Genomic DNA, 15934 nt, shown 5'->3' with positions numbered 1-15934 from the left:
GCAGTCGTATCTTGTTTTGTGGATACCAAAACAAAGATACGACGCGCAAAATTTGAAATTACGCGGCGTACCGAGAGATACGCCTGTGTAATTTCTTTGAGGATCTGCCCCCATATATTTAAGCAGACTTGAATGATTGCCCTGCTAGCCCAATAATAATAACATATAAAGGAGCCCTTAAACAAAAAAAAAGATTGTCTTAGGAGAAGTATGGGGCCTTCCGTGGCTTTCTACGTTCTTTAAAACAACATGTTTTACTGTTATGCATGCTCACTAGCTTTATTGCCCTAACCAAAGACCCTAAACAAGTATGCAAGTTACAAAAGAAAAAGTTCTTGTCTGACTACTTGGTCAATGACTGAATGTATGAAAGTCAAAAGATCAACAGCTGATGACAGCTCCCCAACTAGCATTTTGAGGGATAGAAGTTAGCAAGGTAGCTTAAATGTTATTCTTGTGGTTGTCTTTAAAATAAAAAAAAAATGTATACTAAAGAAAGAATCTAATCTTGGATTCTGTGTGCTTAAAACTACTTTTATCTGAAGTTCAGAGCCTTTCAACTGAGATCATGTGATCAAGTGCCAAAGTATATGGTCATGTGATAGATCAAGCATCTTCTGCAAAGCAGTCTCTTTGAATTCTATGGATTTTTTTATCTAAACAAGGAGGCAGGGTGGCCAGATAGGTTATTTTTGTTTTGTAACTACAGGTCTACTTCAAGACATTTAAAGGAGTAACTAACAGGATTTTTGTTCTCAGCGAGATGGGACAGAGGGATCAAAGAACACTGTCCCAGATAAGATGAAAGGTAAAAAAACACTTTAGGTAAGAAGGAAGTCCTGGGTTTCAACATTACTGTATGAGGCCGCGTACACACGGTCGATCCAAACTGGTGAAAACGGCCTGAAGTCCAGTTTCATCGGTCCAAACCGCCCGTGTGTGCGGCCCATCGGTCTGTTGTCCTTCGGATAAAAATTAGAGAACTCGCTTTAAAATCAAACCAATGGATGGCTGACCATCGGTCCAAACCGATGGTTAGTACACAAAAGCATCGGTTCAAAACCCGTGCATGCTCAGAATCAAGTCGACGCATGCTTGGAAGCATTGAACTTTGTTTTTTTCAGCACGTCGTGTGTTTTACGTCACCGCGTTCTGACCCGACCATAGGTCTGCTTCAGCGGTGAACCGATGAAAACGGTCCGTCGGACCATTCTCATTGGATGGACCGGTCCAGTGTACGCGCCCTTACTGTGCAGATGGAGTTTCTTGTAGTATAAGGTCCCCAGTTCAAAGCTTACCTTGCAGAGATTATGGCTGGAATGAATACCACCTTGTGGGTAAGAGTACAGAGCCAACAGCTAGCTACAGAAATTAGAGGATTTATCCAATGAAGAAACTGGGTGGAATTCAAGAAATTCACATCAATTGAAGTAAGCTTTCTACCATAGATAGACCTTGTGTTCTAAGTATTAGCATTAAATGAATCACAGATTCAGAATGATCCCGTATCTCAAAGCCTGAGCTTCAACAGCCATGTTGTTAAAACCAGGGGCCATAAAGCAGGGCATGTTTAGGACAAAATCTTGGCTGAAGAGCACAAACTGTTAATGTTGGGACCCCTCAGAGAAGCATAGGAAATCAAAAAAATGTGCTGAGGTCTGAACAGCTAAATGTAAACCTGCTAGCACCAACATTTGTGAAACCAAACTTACGAAATAAGGGCCAAATCCACAAAGATCCGGCGTAACGTAAATTTTTCCATTTAAGTTACACTGCCTTAAAATTTCTACCTAAGTGCCCGATCCACAAAGCACTTACATAGAAATTTTGGGCTGTGTAACTTAAATTCCGCCGGCGCAAGGCGTTCCTCTTCAAATGGGGGCGATTCCCATTTAAATGAGGCGTGCTCCCGCGCCAGCCGTACTGCGCATGCTCGTGATGTCATTTTCCCGACGTGCATAGCGCGAAATTACGTTACACCGAGCTTTGTGGATCGCGTCGGGTCAATAAAGTTGCGTCGGGGAAAAAAAAAGATACGGCGGAAAAAAATAATAAAAAAAAAAAAATCGCGTCGCTGGACAGAAGGGTCTGCTTTTACATGGTGTACTAACTTTACACCTTGTAAAAGCAGCCCTAATTTTGCGTTTGCAAACTAAAACTTACGGAGAAAAAACGAAGCTGAAAAGCTTTGTGGATCTCCGTAAGTGCTAATTTGCATACCCGAGGCGGCATTTCGACACGAAATGCCCCCAGCGGCGGATGCGGTACTGCATCCTAAGATCCGGCAGTGTAAGTCCCTTACACAAATGCCGGATCTTCTGCCTAACTATGGAAAACTGATTCTGTGGATCAGTTCCATAGTTAGGAACAGGGATACGACGGCGTAACAGCAGTTACGCCGTCGTATCCCTTTTGTGGATTTGGCCCTAAGAATGAAACAGTGCAGTGCTATACTACCACATAACAATGAGATTGCTGTCTGTATATCATACTGTATATTCCAAAACATGAGCAATATTAATACTTATATAAATGGAAAAATTGTAAATAGTCATCAAATTCATACAAAAATCAATTGCAAATTAAAAAAACAATGAATAAACATTGCAATTGCTAAATCACACAAATCCAAGTGCAAATCACCCATACACCTGCCGGTATATGAGCTATCCTAATTGCAGAAATATGGTGATCAATTAGTGTCCAAAACAATTCACACAGGTGAACACACCACAAGGTGAACTTCACAACTTCACACTCTGCCTCCTAGTAGGTGAATCTCAAGTACCTCCAACACTGTACCCAATAACACACCAAACTGTGTGTTATACTATGAGTGTGCACTTTTTTCATTTTAATAAGCTGATTATTTTATGGTACTACACTATGGGAAGTGTCTTCTGTTTTCTATCCTGTTTTCTCTGAACAATATTTACCTGTGGATCCAAATGGAATAAAGCCTGGATTGGCTGTATTGTTCTCTCAATGCTATGACCATTATTCATGTGATGATAATTTAAACTGGGTAAGCAGTTTGGTGTATTGTTGGGCACAGTGTTGGAGGTTGTTGAAATTCACCTACTGGGAAGCACAGTGTTAAGTTGTGAAGTTTTTGGGCACTAATTGATCACCATATTGCTACAATTAGGATTGCTCACCTATCACCAGGTGCATGGGCAATTTTCACTTTTTGTTTACTTGATTTCTGTGATTTAGCAACAATGTTTATTCAGTGTTTTTTTTTTTTGTGTGTTATTGCTGTTTGTATGACTTTTTTAATTCAATGTTTTTTATTGAATATTTTCAAGGGATAACAAGAGGGGAAAAAAGGGAAAAAGACATACAAAGGGTAAAATGATATACACATCTTCCTTTGTATATTCAAAACAGAAAACAGAATAAATCAATAGTCAAAAACAATGTAACAAATGTTGAAAAACTCAAGAGCATTTGGGCCATATAGACCAGCAGGCGTCAAATTGTTTGCATCTCAAAGAGTTGATGGCAATAAGCCTTTCAAATGTGTAGTTCCTATGGGTCCCTGTTACTATGTTAGATACGTTTTTAGTCTTATTGGATTTCCAGTGTCGTAAAATTGTGGATCTCGTTTCTAGTATTATGTGAGTTACGACTGAGCGCATGGTACAAGGGAATCTTTCAATATTTATGTGTAGAAGGGCTAGTGCCAGGTCAGGCTGAGTTATTACCCCTGTCAGGGATGAAATACGGTGAAAAACCTGGTTCCAAAGGCTTTTTATGTTTGGGCAGTGCCATAACATGTGCAGGAGATTACCTGTATGTCCACAAGCCCTCCAGCAGCTAGATGGTGCTCCTGGGAAGAATGTGGCTATTTTTAAGGGGGTGTAGTGCCACCTGTTAGCTAATTTGATTGCTAACTCCCAATGTTTGATACAGCGAGATGCCTTTTGAATCTCCTTAAATGCATGTGACCATTGCTCTACTGAGAAAGTGGTATTGAGGTCTACCTCCCATTTTTTCATAGCAGCGGTTTTGGAGAACGTAAGTTTGTCTTGGAACATGTTGTAGAAGAATGCAACGCCTTTGGTGTCTGGTTTTACTGTAGAGTAAAAATGCCAGACTTCTCTCGGGAGAGATATATGCGGTGGCAGTAGTGGTTGTAAAAAGTGGGTAATTCTCAAACAGTTGAACATGCTGTTATTAGGCATGTGGAATTGTGTCATAATTTGGTTGGCCGATTGAAGTGTGTTGTCCACATAAAGGTCTGCTAGGCTTGTGATACCTTGGTTAGTCATACCCTTGACCATCAAATTTGGGATTTTGGCTTCAGGGGTAGCGCAAAGTCGATGTCTTGGACATCCTGTCGTGAGTGTTCTAAAAGGAACCTCCAGGCCCTTACTGATGTCTGTACAGTGGGGGTAAAATGGTCAGGTCCCATGGTAGCCATCTGTCTTTTTTTATGAATTTGATACACTTAACAATTATTCATTTTATATAAGTATTATTATTGCTTATGTTTCGTAATATATGATTTACATACAGGGATATATATTTTTTTAAGTGGTAATATAGCACTGTCTAGTTTTTAAAGAAATATTCATGCACCAGAAATATGGTAATATGTATATATGTATCTACAGTAGCCAGATTGTTTCCTGACAATCCGAGTTTTGAGATCCAAGATTGGAATGATGATCCCTTTAGGTATGGTAAGAAACGGGAAAGAAAAACCTAAAAAATGTAATGCTATAGGAACTAGCTCAATGAAATCTAGGTACAGAAGACCCACACAGGCTTGATCTGCTAATTTGTGATATGACACAGGATGGATGGAGAGGAGAAATCAAGAAGCAAACACCCTCAGAAACCATTTCCTGAACCCAAGCATGCTGGATACAAGCTGTGTCTAAAAAAAGTTAAACAAATCTCCCAATCTTCTGGAATGTGGATATAACTTCAAGCAGAGAAAGTATCGTATGAGAATTTTGTAGACTGAGGCCAAGCCTTGATGGTGGACAGAGAAACAGTCTAGTAGGGTTTCAACAAGAACCTTGAGGAGGTGAATAGTAAAAGAAATTGTTTCCTAACAATTGAGAAATGCAAACACTTGAACAAAACAACGTGAAGAAAAGAGTTTTGCATCCAGAAGAATTCTAGATTAATAATATCTAAAACAGATCTAAAGAGAAATTTCCCCTCACAGACTTTATAGAATAAACTTTTCTTAGACAACAATTTTGCAGCCCAACACTTTGACCAGGGTGCCTATGCATAATTACTGACAAGAGAAAAACTCAGAAGCTTTTAGCAGAACATCACAGGTGAAATGAAAAGCTACAGTCATTTGTCCTTGCATGTTATAATTAAGGGGTCAATTGCAGTACTGGAGACAGCTTTTTAAAGAGGTAGTAAACTGGCATAAAAAATGGTTCCCACGCAGGTTTACTGAATACTAGCACATTATTTCATGCTTCCTTTTAAAACAAAGCCCTCCACCAGCATTCAAACAAAGCCCTCACTGCTGCATGTGCTTCCATATTCAGGTCCACCTTCCAGGATCATGGGTTTTGGCTGTTTGAATGGCCTGGGCCGCAATTAAGTCATTCCCATGCATGCCCACCGAAGCCACATCCCTGGCATGACGCTTTGCATTTCACATCATATTGTGTGCCCTGAATGCAGAACATCACTGTGCATGTGCAGGTGACATCATCGGCTATTGCCGATGTAAATATCTCCTAAATGGTTCACCTTTAGGAGAGATTCAATGTACCTATAGGTAAGCCTGACTATAGGGTTACCTGAAGGTACAAGTTCAAATAGTGAGTTTACTACTACGTTAAAGGAGATTTAATAAGGCATGACTTTGTGACATGTTTCAGTATAGAAAATTGTTGTTGCTGCAATAGGTACAAAACAATTTCTTTTATTTGGGTATAAAAGCCACAGCTTGAAATCGGTCTGAAAGATTCTTGATCCAGAGAGGGCTTATTGACATTACTGAAGCATGGGTCAGTAGTGGTCCCCAGAAGGCACAAGAACAACTCATAAGGAACCTCCTTAACACGCAAGAGCCAAACATGGCTAATTCCTGTATTCCTCCTGCATATGCAGACTGACCCCCTTCTCCTTGCCAGAGATAGTAGTAAAGGCCAAAACAAAGCTACAGGTTACAACCGAAAAACAAATCCCTCCTAATGCCCAAGATGTACTACAATATCAAATGCAATGAGGAAGCCTGTAACAGGTCTTTGGCCATTATTGTGCTCTCTAAAAATACTACAGAGAGAAATGCAGGAAAGCAATGCAGAAGTGCACATGATAACTCACAGGACGGTTGTAGATCTGTTAATCTGTTCTTTGTATATACATGTTTCCATGTGTGCCCATGCACTTTTTTTCATCAAGTGCAGCTGTGGAAAAAAGAAGCGGGCAGGAAATATAAAAATAGTAACATTTTCCTTGTTTAGCCCGAAGCAGAAAATAAAGAGGGCTCCCCAATTGGCCAACTAGCAAAAGTAAATAAAGTAGAAAGCAAGCCCAGAATAAAAGGAAAATTGTATTCCCCGCCAAAATGGCCATTTAGCTACAGTTGCTCCTATTGCAAGTCCAACACACAGACATATTTGCCTAACCTAAAAAGTGGATTCCTGTGAGAAGTAGAACATAGACACTGCCAGCTGCAGGACTATTACAAAGAGAACACGAGTATAGATAATGAACTGGTAAAATGTTCCCCTTAGCTGATTGGAAAGACTTCCAGGAGTTACAACATCTGAATCTTCCAGCACCCATTGAGAAACTTCCAGAAATCCAGGACTGCTGCAGAGATCACCAGTATACTAAGGGGTTGATTTACAGACGGTGCACTTTTGCAAGTGCAGTTTCTACACAGCTTAGTAAATGAGGTAAAGCTACACTTTACAAAGAACCCCCAATCACATGCAAGGAAAACAAAAAAGGGCTGTATTTGTGCTTGCAGATGATTGGATAATGGAAGTCAACAGAAGTCTCCCTTATTTACTATGCTCTGGAACAACTGTACTTGCAGAGTGCAACTGTACGTGCAAAAATGAATAGTCTATTTGTCTTCATTAAATCAACCCCTAAATGAACTGGGAAAACCAGCAGTCATTCACTGACCAGAGAGACCTCCAAGATCTCAGTATCAGTCGTGAATCTACCAGCAACTACTGATAGTAAAAGACAAATCCTCCACACAAACAGAAAAGTTCAGTGTTGAAGAAACAAATCTATTCTCCTGAGGGTACTAGAGGTATGTTTGTTGTGGGCAGAGTTATCCTGTGCTGACTAACTGCTTTTTTGTTGTCAGTCTTCTTGTGTCCCTCAATGAGCAAGTAAGTGAAATTGTTTTAGGGATGCTTATTCCTCATACAAGATTTTTTATATTGCATCTAGAGAGTATAATTGTTTTGCAGAAATATACATTTATATTTGTGTGTATTTTTTCTTGCTAATATTTTTGATAGTTTGATGCTATATTTGTTTCTTAAGGAAATGTTCTTAATCCCTTATATAGATTTTTTTCACACAAGGACATTAGTTCATAGTCAGTTCCTTGTTGTCATTTGCAAGAGCATATTGTATTAATGGCAACTTTTGGAGTGATATTGGCATTCATCAAGTGAAATATTTATTTTGCATATTAATGGTGCTAGTGTCTTCCCTAGTTTAATTATGCCTCTACACAAGCAAAGCTATTGAAATTCATTGCCCATGTCCAACAACTTTAGTTACTAGGCATCAAGATAGGTGTATTGCATTAAAAGTGTTTATGTCAGCATAAATATGTACAAAAATACTTCTCATTTAAAAATAACACAAGCAGCATGATTTTCCAGCACAAGACATTTTATTATTATATGGGGCATCTTTATAACCCACATTCTGACTAGTTCACAGAGCTATAATTTAGTAACTAGATTTTTAATTAACACTTTAGAATACATTTATAGAAGAACTTTAATCTAAACATAAACGTTTCTACGGTTTCTATGTAGCATCTTTCCTATACATTAAAGAAGATAACTATTTTGTTTTTATTGTGATTCCCCTAATATTTAGCTTTAATAAATAAGGAAGGCTTGCCATCCATTTTAGTATTTATATGCATGTGCTTGATTTTCCAGGCATTGCCACACACATTTAATAGGCTTAAGTAGGAAATATTTTAGAGTTATTGCTTTGAAGAGTTAAGACATCATATGCATGTGTAGGATCACGGAGAAATACGTATATATTTACCAAGACAACAGCAGCAGCAGGACCAACAAAGGCATACAGCAGTCCACCTTCAAGTGACAGCCAGCAACTGAAAATAAAGTTAAAAAAGAAAATTATGTGCATTTCTAAGAAATCTAGAATACTCTTTAGTAATCTTTAGGATGCTCCAGATGACGTCAGCAGACGAAACCGGTCAAGCGCAGATAGCAGAACACCATAACACTTCCTGCTAGTATCAATGCCTTTTTAACTTGCAAAATTGTGAGTACCCATTTTTTAAGTTTTATCAAATCTTTTTATAAACGATAAGACACTATTTGGGGCTTTTTTCTTCTGTACATGAGCCACACTGGAAAAATACCAGCGGTACAAGGGACGTTTTGATCACCACAGTGCTACACAGTGGCATACACTGTAAAGTCTTTTATACCCCAAGAGGGGGTGGAAAATCCGGTGAGTGTGGGCTTTGCAGCGACACGGATTGCAGTGATCATCTACTGAAAGAAGAGTGTTACTTTCACTGGGCACTAAGCACGCATCGTATCACTCAGCACGAGTGGGAATATTCAGAACCTGTGATTACCTGCCAATATGAACTTTTATGTGATCATACAAGTTGTTTAAAATTGATTGCACTTTATGCGCCTTCTTTTGATTTTTACAAATTGTTTTTTTTGGTGATATTAGGCATATTGCACATATGCACGTATTCACTTTGAAATTACTTATAATTTATATTTTGCAATTATCCATAAGTGTCATTTTAGTTTGAATGTGAATCAATAGAACAGCACCATATCTACTATTATTTTTCCTTACTCTTTAGTATACTTATCTAACATCTAAAATCTAACAAATGACTGATGCAAGTGCCCTACAAAATATAAATGCAAGTATTGAATTATAAATACATTAAATACATTCCCTTCTCTCTACAATATTCATCACAGGAAAAAAAAAACATACAAAAAGTGAATAGGCCTCTAGTGGCTGCATAGCCCTAAACTAACAGGCAATTTAGAAAACCACAGTGATTCATACCCCAATTACCATAGTGATGTATATAAATTTGCTTCAGTTGGTTTAAAAGTGAGTCAGTAATGATTAATATAGCTAAAATAGTTAAAGTTAATAACTAATAGTCACATAACTTACTAGTGTGGAGTCCCATATCCCTTTGCTTTGGTAAAGCCCATTGATATGGCCACAACTAATGCTGGCAAGCCTAAAAAAACAAATGACAGTGTCATCAAAAATTTGCTTTTCTCCACAGTTTTTCTATTTCTTGTATCTTTAGACATTGTAAAATAATTAATATATACCACCCAATTATAATCAAGATATTTAAAAAACAAGATTCCAGTAAAAAAAAATAATGTTGGACACAAAAGTTAGAATCTTCATTATGGCATTTATGCAGTTATCTTCCTGAGGCATACATTTCCAGTGACTTCCTTTCCTGGAGGTCTATATAAATAAAACAAACATGCAGGTGCCTAAATATAAAGCAGTGACATTCATTAAAGCTGAAGTCCAGAACAGTACAATTTCTCAGTAAGTTTACTTAAATATGTATTTAAGAAAACTTTTACAACTTCACCATTCAGCAGATAAGTACCTTCAAAAACATTTATAAAAAAAACAGCTATGGTCAGGCACCCAGAAGAGCTATTATCAAGTTGAACAATTCACATCCACCCACTGAGCAGTGTTGCTATGAGAAACACAATTACCATCATACAGTGAAAATTGAAGTTGCAAATAGGTGGTAATGTGGATGTGTTTTGAGGCAGGGCTCTTGCATAACATAGCCTGCCTACTGCTTAAATACAGGTGTGGATGAGGGCATGACAGAACAGGAGACTCCTGACCCATTAGGTCATAGTGGGCAGGACAGACATTGTAAAAAAGTTATCTTTATCTATGTAAATATTAAAACTATGTTTGAATATTTATATATTTAAATATTCAAACATAGTTTAAAAATAATAGATTTATTTAAACGTACGTGTCTAATTAACCATTGAATCATCTATGTTAAAGCCCAGGTGATCTTTCAGTCTAAATATATTTCTGGTGCATCAAACTAGAAGGTGTGCAAAGTCATTCAGTTACCGTAAGTTTCTTATGAAAGCAGCCACAGCATGAGTAGAAAATAGAGAGAGGCTTTTCTGCTCAGGCTGTGGTTGTAAGTATTTACACATCTTTTGGCTTGAGACACCGGCAATGTATTTAGCTGATTTAAACTAAACATTTAAATGGGCTTTGAAACCATTAACATTTTGCAAAATGTTTATAAAAATTAATTCAGAATGTCGAATATGGGACTTTAACGGTGCATAAACATCTCAGGAAGAGATGTTTAAGCATTGTTAAAGTCCCGTATTCTACATTCTGAATTATTTTCTATATACACTATAGGCATGTGGTGCGTGACATATGTCCTTGGTAACTTTGCAAAATTGTATTAATTTCCTGGGTTTACTGCTAACATCCATTTTAGAAAATGTACTGCAAAGAATTGCTAGGAACTCTCATATTTTTACATGGAAACATCAGGAGCATAGTTAGGACCAGACCTAAATGCTGAAGCCATAACAAAACCTGCCTAACAACCATATAGACTCCCAGATTTGAAGCCATAAATGTGTGTTCGACCTTTTGCATATGTCTGAATACAGAATTATTTATGGAACATATTTTAAGGTAGCTAATGTGCATATGAATTGGTTACAAACGCATTTTTAGTAATGATCTAGCTATACAATGCATTGTATTAAATGATATACGAGCAGTGCAGATGTGGCCATCTATTTGTCAGAAATAAATCATTTATGGTGCAGCGTATTTTTCAAATGCTGTTCGATTTCTGCAGTGGATAAATTATATATAGGTTGCTAGGTTACAACTATTATTTTTATATATATATATATATATATATATATATATATATATATATATATATATATATATATATTTATATATATATATAAAATACTGTAAACTAGTTTGCAGTCATTTCCCATGTCTTTTTACTTGATAGTGTGTATACATTTATTTTTAAATGTTGAATCATGAAAAGCAAAAATGTTCATATGTGCAAGTGGTATACTATATCTGTGAAACTGCAAAAGACATGTAGTCAACTTGTGTGAGCTTCAAAACTGGGGCTTATTGACCTTGAGTAATATTTTATCCAGCAAAATGACTACATTTATTTTGAGCTTGGTGTGATGTAATCAATATAATCAGCAGGTCAGAATGATATTGCAGTTTTCTATTATGTGTGCGATCCTGCAGTCTTTCATTTTGTTAGAAAACACAAAGGTGGATAATAGAGAATCCAGGAAGTCTCACAGCCTGAAAAGCACAGTTCAAAACCTGAAAGCTTATACTGTATATTGAAGAGTGAAAGCAAACAGCAAACTATTTTTTTTACATGAAATACAGTTACTTACACAAAATGCAAGGTGTGTATATAGCACATATTATTACTTTATTTTAAAAATAATTGAGGAAGGGAAAAGGCATATGTGTTGCATATCACATTCAATTATAGCTTTAAACTGAGTCTGAACTCAAAAACTGAAGATTTGCTATGGTAAAGGATCCAAAATGAATCGTGTCTAAGCAATACCTGGAAAAATGTCTTGTCCCTTTTCAGTCCTATGTCTTTAGTGCAGTGTGAGATCTAGGGCACTGTAATCCTGATTGTGGGAATTGGAGAAAGCTGCAATGCAAAAATCTCCCTTTCTGCCTCATTCATTCTCTGTATTTTTTGCAGCAGATTTATATCGCCAGTCATCAGGGGGCAGCTCTGACATGAGGAAGAAAAATCCTGCCTTTACCAAGATGGCCAACTCCACACAGAGACACAAGCATGGTAACTCAATAATGGAGTAAAGAGAGCTGCATGGAAATCAAAGGCAATTGTGGTGACTAGTCCTATTTCTCTGCCAGACATCCTCCACAGTTCAGGTGCTCTTTAAAAAGGAAGTAAACTGCCAAAACCCATCTTCCTTCCAGGGCCATGGACTCCAGCAGTGTGACTGACCGGAGAAATGTGAGGTCAATCCAGCGAATGCGCACGGGGCACTCACTCCTGAAAAAATGGCATGGGTGCCTGTTGCTTTAGAGCGAATGCGCCAATGACATCATCGGTACAGTATATATCTCCCAAACCACGCTCGTTTAGGAGATATTCACAGTACCTATAGGTACTGTAATAATTGTTGGTGGAGATTGTAATGATGTGTTCTCCCTTATGAGAAATAAGCAGACCTTGTTTCACTCTACTCTATCTAACCAGGTGCAAGTTCTGTCTACCTAATTTTGCAAGCTTCTCCAGACCTACCGCCTTCTAGATTCCTGGTGCATTATACATTCCACTGGCAAACAGTTCACGTTCTATTCCCCACCTCACAAAATGTACTCCAGGTTGGATTATTTTTCATCTCTGCCCCACTCCTGACCAATAATTGGAGCGCTTACTTGGTCTCACCACTCCCCTTTGTCTTTTTTCAACCTGACTAACTATGTAACTATGTAACCCACATACTCCTCTCTATTTGCTGCAAACTATCCTCCCCTCTTCAAAGACATCCATAACATGTTGAAACAATGGGATGCAAAACATAATCTGATTGCTGGGTAGAATAAATGTCTTGAAAATGTCTATACTACCTAAATTACTTTTTTAAGATGTTGCCTGTCCCTATGTCCCCATTTAAAATTCTCCAACAATGGTTCCTTAATTTTGGCACAACAAAGCCCACCATGTTGCTAGCTCTGTGGTGTTCTCCCTCCCAACTTGCGGGGGTATGGGGGCCCCTGATATCATCAAATATTATTATTTTACACACTTACACACTATAGCCCATTGGAAAAGCCAATACACTCCTAATAGATAGTCAGAAATGTAAATATCCTCATGCCTACATGTAAAAATGGTCTCATGTTTTGCAAAGGCCCGTACCCCTCCATTGTTGGAAAAATATATGGACATTTGTGTCTAAGTCATCCAGATGTGTGGTGCAGAGAGAGATTGCTATCAAAATATTAATGTTTTTTTTTACAGATTCCCTAAAGTCCTATAGTTAATGTACCTCTACTGCTAGACCCATTACATTACCTGTTGGGCCTTCCCTTCCCAGGCCTTAAAAGGCCAGTCAAGCAGCTGATTTCCCATGTCCTATTGGCTGTACAAAGAGCCATTCTGCTGTGTTGGCTATCAGCGGAACTGCCCACATCTTCTCTACTTTGGAATATTATAACTGAAATCCACAGATTGAGGGTACTTCGCCACTTTAGCCACTAACACTTTACCACAATTCAATAAAAATTTGGGAAGCGTGGGGTCAGTCTGAACATGGTCCCTCTACACGCATGCCCTGATGTCCCCTTGGCCCCACCTGAGCCACCCCTCCCCTCAATTTCTAGTTCTCTTCTCTCCTGTACCCTCCTCCACATGGTATATTTTATAGATATTATTGCTCTTCACTTGTCCCTAATCTTTCTCATTGCTGATTATGATTTTTTTCTTGCATTTCACACCACTGCTGTATTTGGCCTGACTTTGTTTATTTTCTTTTGGATTTATTATCCTTTGTTCTTAATTTAAGGTTGATGTCAGTATGGCATTGTTGTCGTTCATAGCTATGATACTGTAACCTTTGATACCCCTTGAAAACTTTAATAAACATATACTTAAATATAAAAACTTGAATTCTTTATTAGATGCATTAAATGTCCATAATTTGGAGTAGAGTCATAAATTAAGTACATAGCTTAGTATTATTATTATTATTATTATTATTATCATTATAATATATATATATATATATATATATATATATATATATATATATACATACACACATATAACAGAGTACCCAGAGGAAACCCCCACAGGCACAGGGTTAACTTGCAGACTCCAGACAGGTAATGTCGTTGTTGGGATTTTAACCCATCCCAATGCTGCTAGATGAAAGTGCTAGCCAATCAGCCCCTGTGTTGCGATATATATATATATATATATATATATATATATATATATATATACATACATACATACATGACAAGTAAGGTGAAATCCAGTTCTTTTACAGGTGCAATCAGGTCCTCCTAAAGACCATATGTATAGCTTATGGAACAATGTACATCATTTTTATTTGTTTTTATTTGTTGAGTAAATTGGAAGCTTGTCAAATCATGTATTCTAATTTCAATATATATAATATATATATATATATATATATATATATATATATATATATATATATATATATATATATATATATATATATATATATATATATATATATATATATATATATATATCTGTATCAACTGCATACTGTTCTTCTCTGTGGACCTTGTATGATAAATAAATATGCAAAACACCATAGTATAGATTATGTCTGGTCAGTATAATTTTTAAAGTTATGTAATCAATATATCTGATTTTAACAGATACTTCATTTCATATACAAACTTACCCCAGCCAAGGCACAGAAAGCGTTTTCGTATAACCCTTGTTCTAATTTTCCCAGTCACTGCCATATATGACTGCCAGGCTTCTGTCAAAACCCAGCAAAATGATGCCAAGAAAAAAAAATGGAGGAAGGCTGTAGTCATGGTACATATACCCTGAGGAAGAGAAAAAAAAAATATTTATTAAAACTAAAAATATTTTACAAATAGGTTTCTCAACTAAATATAAGCACATATTGCCATTACAATTAACTTTCACTTTGTGTGAAATACTTCCAAAAGCAAAAAAGGTTAACAAATATTTTTTTTTTTTTCAATTGGCATTATAAGTTTAAAATCAGAAAACTTTCAAAATCGATCAAATAAATACATGAAAAAACAGACAATATTTAAGAGAAACAATTTAGGGTCTATTTAAAAATAAATATTTGCTGCACATTCGTCTATCTGAATTTAACAGCATTTTACAGCTAGATACTTGATAATGATAATTTCTACACTATAAATATAGCAGTCTTTGTTTAATGACTTGACATGTTCCTGCTTTTTTCACTTCCATTTGTTACAAAGGTCTTTTTTCTTATATGATAATAATTAATCTTGAATTACAGATATCGTTTTATGCAGTTTTAACTTTATAAGTACGTTTATAGTACATTTCTCACATCACATACTTTACAAATACTAAAATATTTTAGTTTCATTTACCTTCACTAATTTGTGTTTCTGCTATACATTTATTGTTTACAGTGTAAAGTGTAAATTCGAAGAAAAAAAAACTGTATATTGATACATTACCAAAAAGTGCCACATCGCAAAAAAATGGCCTGGTCATTAAGGGGGCAAATCTTCAGATCTGTAAGTGGTTAATAAAGTGTTCTCTGATTCTGTTAGTCCAATATTGCAATAGCTGATTGACGGCTTTAAAAAGTGACTATAGTTGCAACTCACTGGGTTGCTACAAGGATCATTGAGTTCACAATCTTTTATGCTAAACATTTTCAGCAGTTAATAGGAAATGGGTCTTTGCAATGTTTCTAGAAAAAAAAAACATAGGCAGGAATCTGTAATATAATTTTTTAAACCCCTAAACCCCATTCTACTGGCTGTTGGCAGTGCTTGAAATGGGCTTTAATGCTGGGAGGAGGAGTAGCTTACCCGTCACATTACCTCTGAGATTGGTTTCACAGTGGTCACATGATCAAGAGTCCCAAAGTAT

The 15934-nt window shown here is 36.8% G+C and overlaps 1 protein-coding gene across 4 annotated transcripts in view; it reads right to left on the bottom strand.

Annotated features, from left to right (window-relative positions):
* Positions 1 to 15934, bottom strand: part of ADGRB3 (adhesion G protein-coupled receptor B3) — a 1023178-nt gene that overhangs the window by 127924 nt on the left and 879320 nt on the right. For all 4 annotated transcript variants that reach the window (XM_040349908.1, XM_040349906.1, XM_040349909.1 and 1 more), the window contains 3 exons: positions 14721 to 14871; positions 9379 to 9448; positions 8245 to 8311 (listed from right to left, as the gene is read on the bottom strand). In XM_040349908.1, coding sequence (XP_040205842.1) covers positions 8245 to 8311; positions 9379 to 9448; positions 14721 to 14871 — 288 coding nt within the window. The remainder of the gene's footprint in view (positions 1 to 8244; positions 8312 to 9378; positions 9449 to 14720; positions 14872 to 15934) is intronic.

The sequence above is a fragment of the Rana temporaria genome, chromosome 4 (genome assembly GCF_905171775.1).
Source record: "Rana temporaria chromosome 4, aRanTem1.1, whole genome shotgun sequence".
Taxonomy (NCBI): domain Eukaryota; kingdom Metazoa; phylum Chordata; class Amphibia; order Anura; family Ranidae; genus Rana; species Rana temporaria.
Note: the sequence above shows the minus strand (reverse complement) of the source record. Positions and strands in the feature narration are given on the sequence as shown.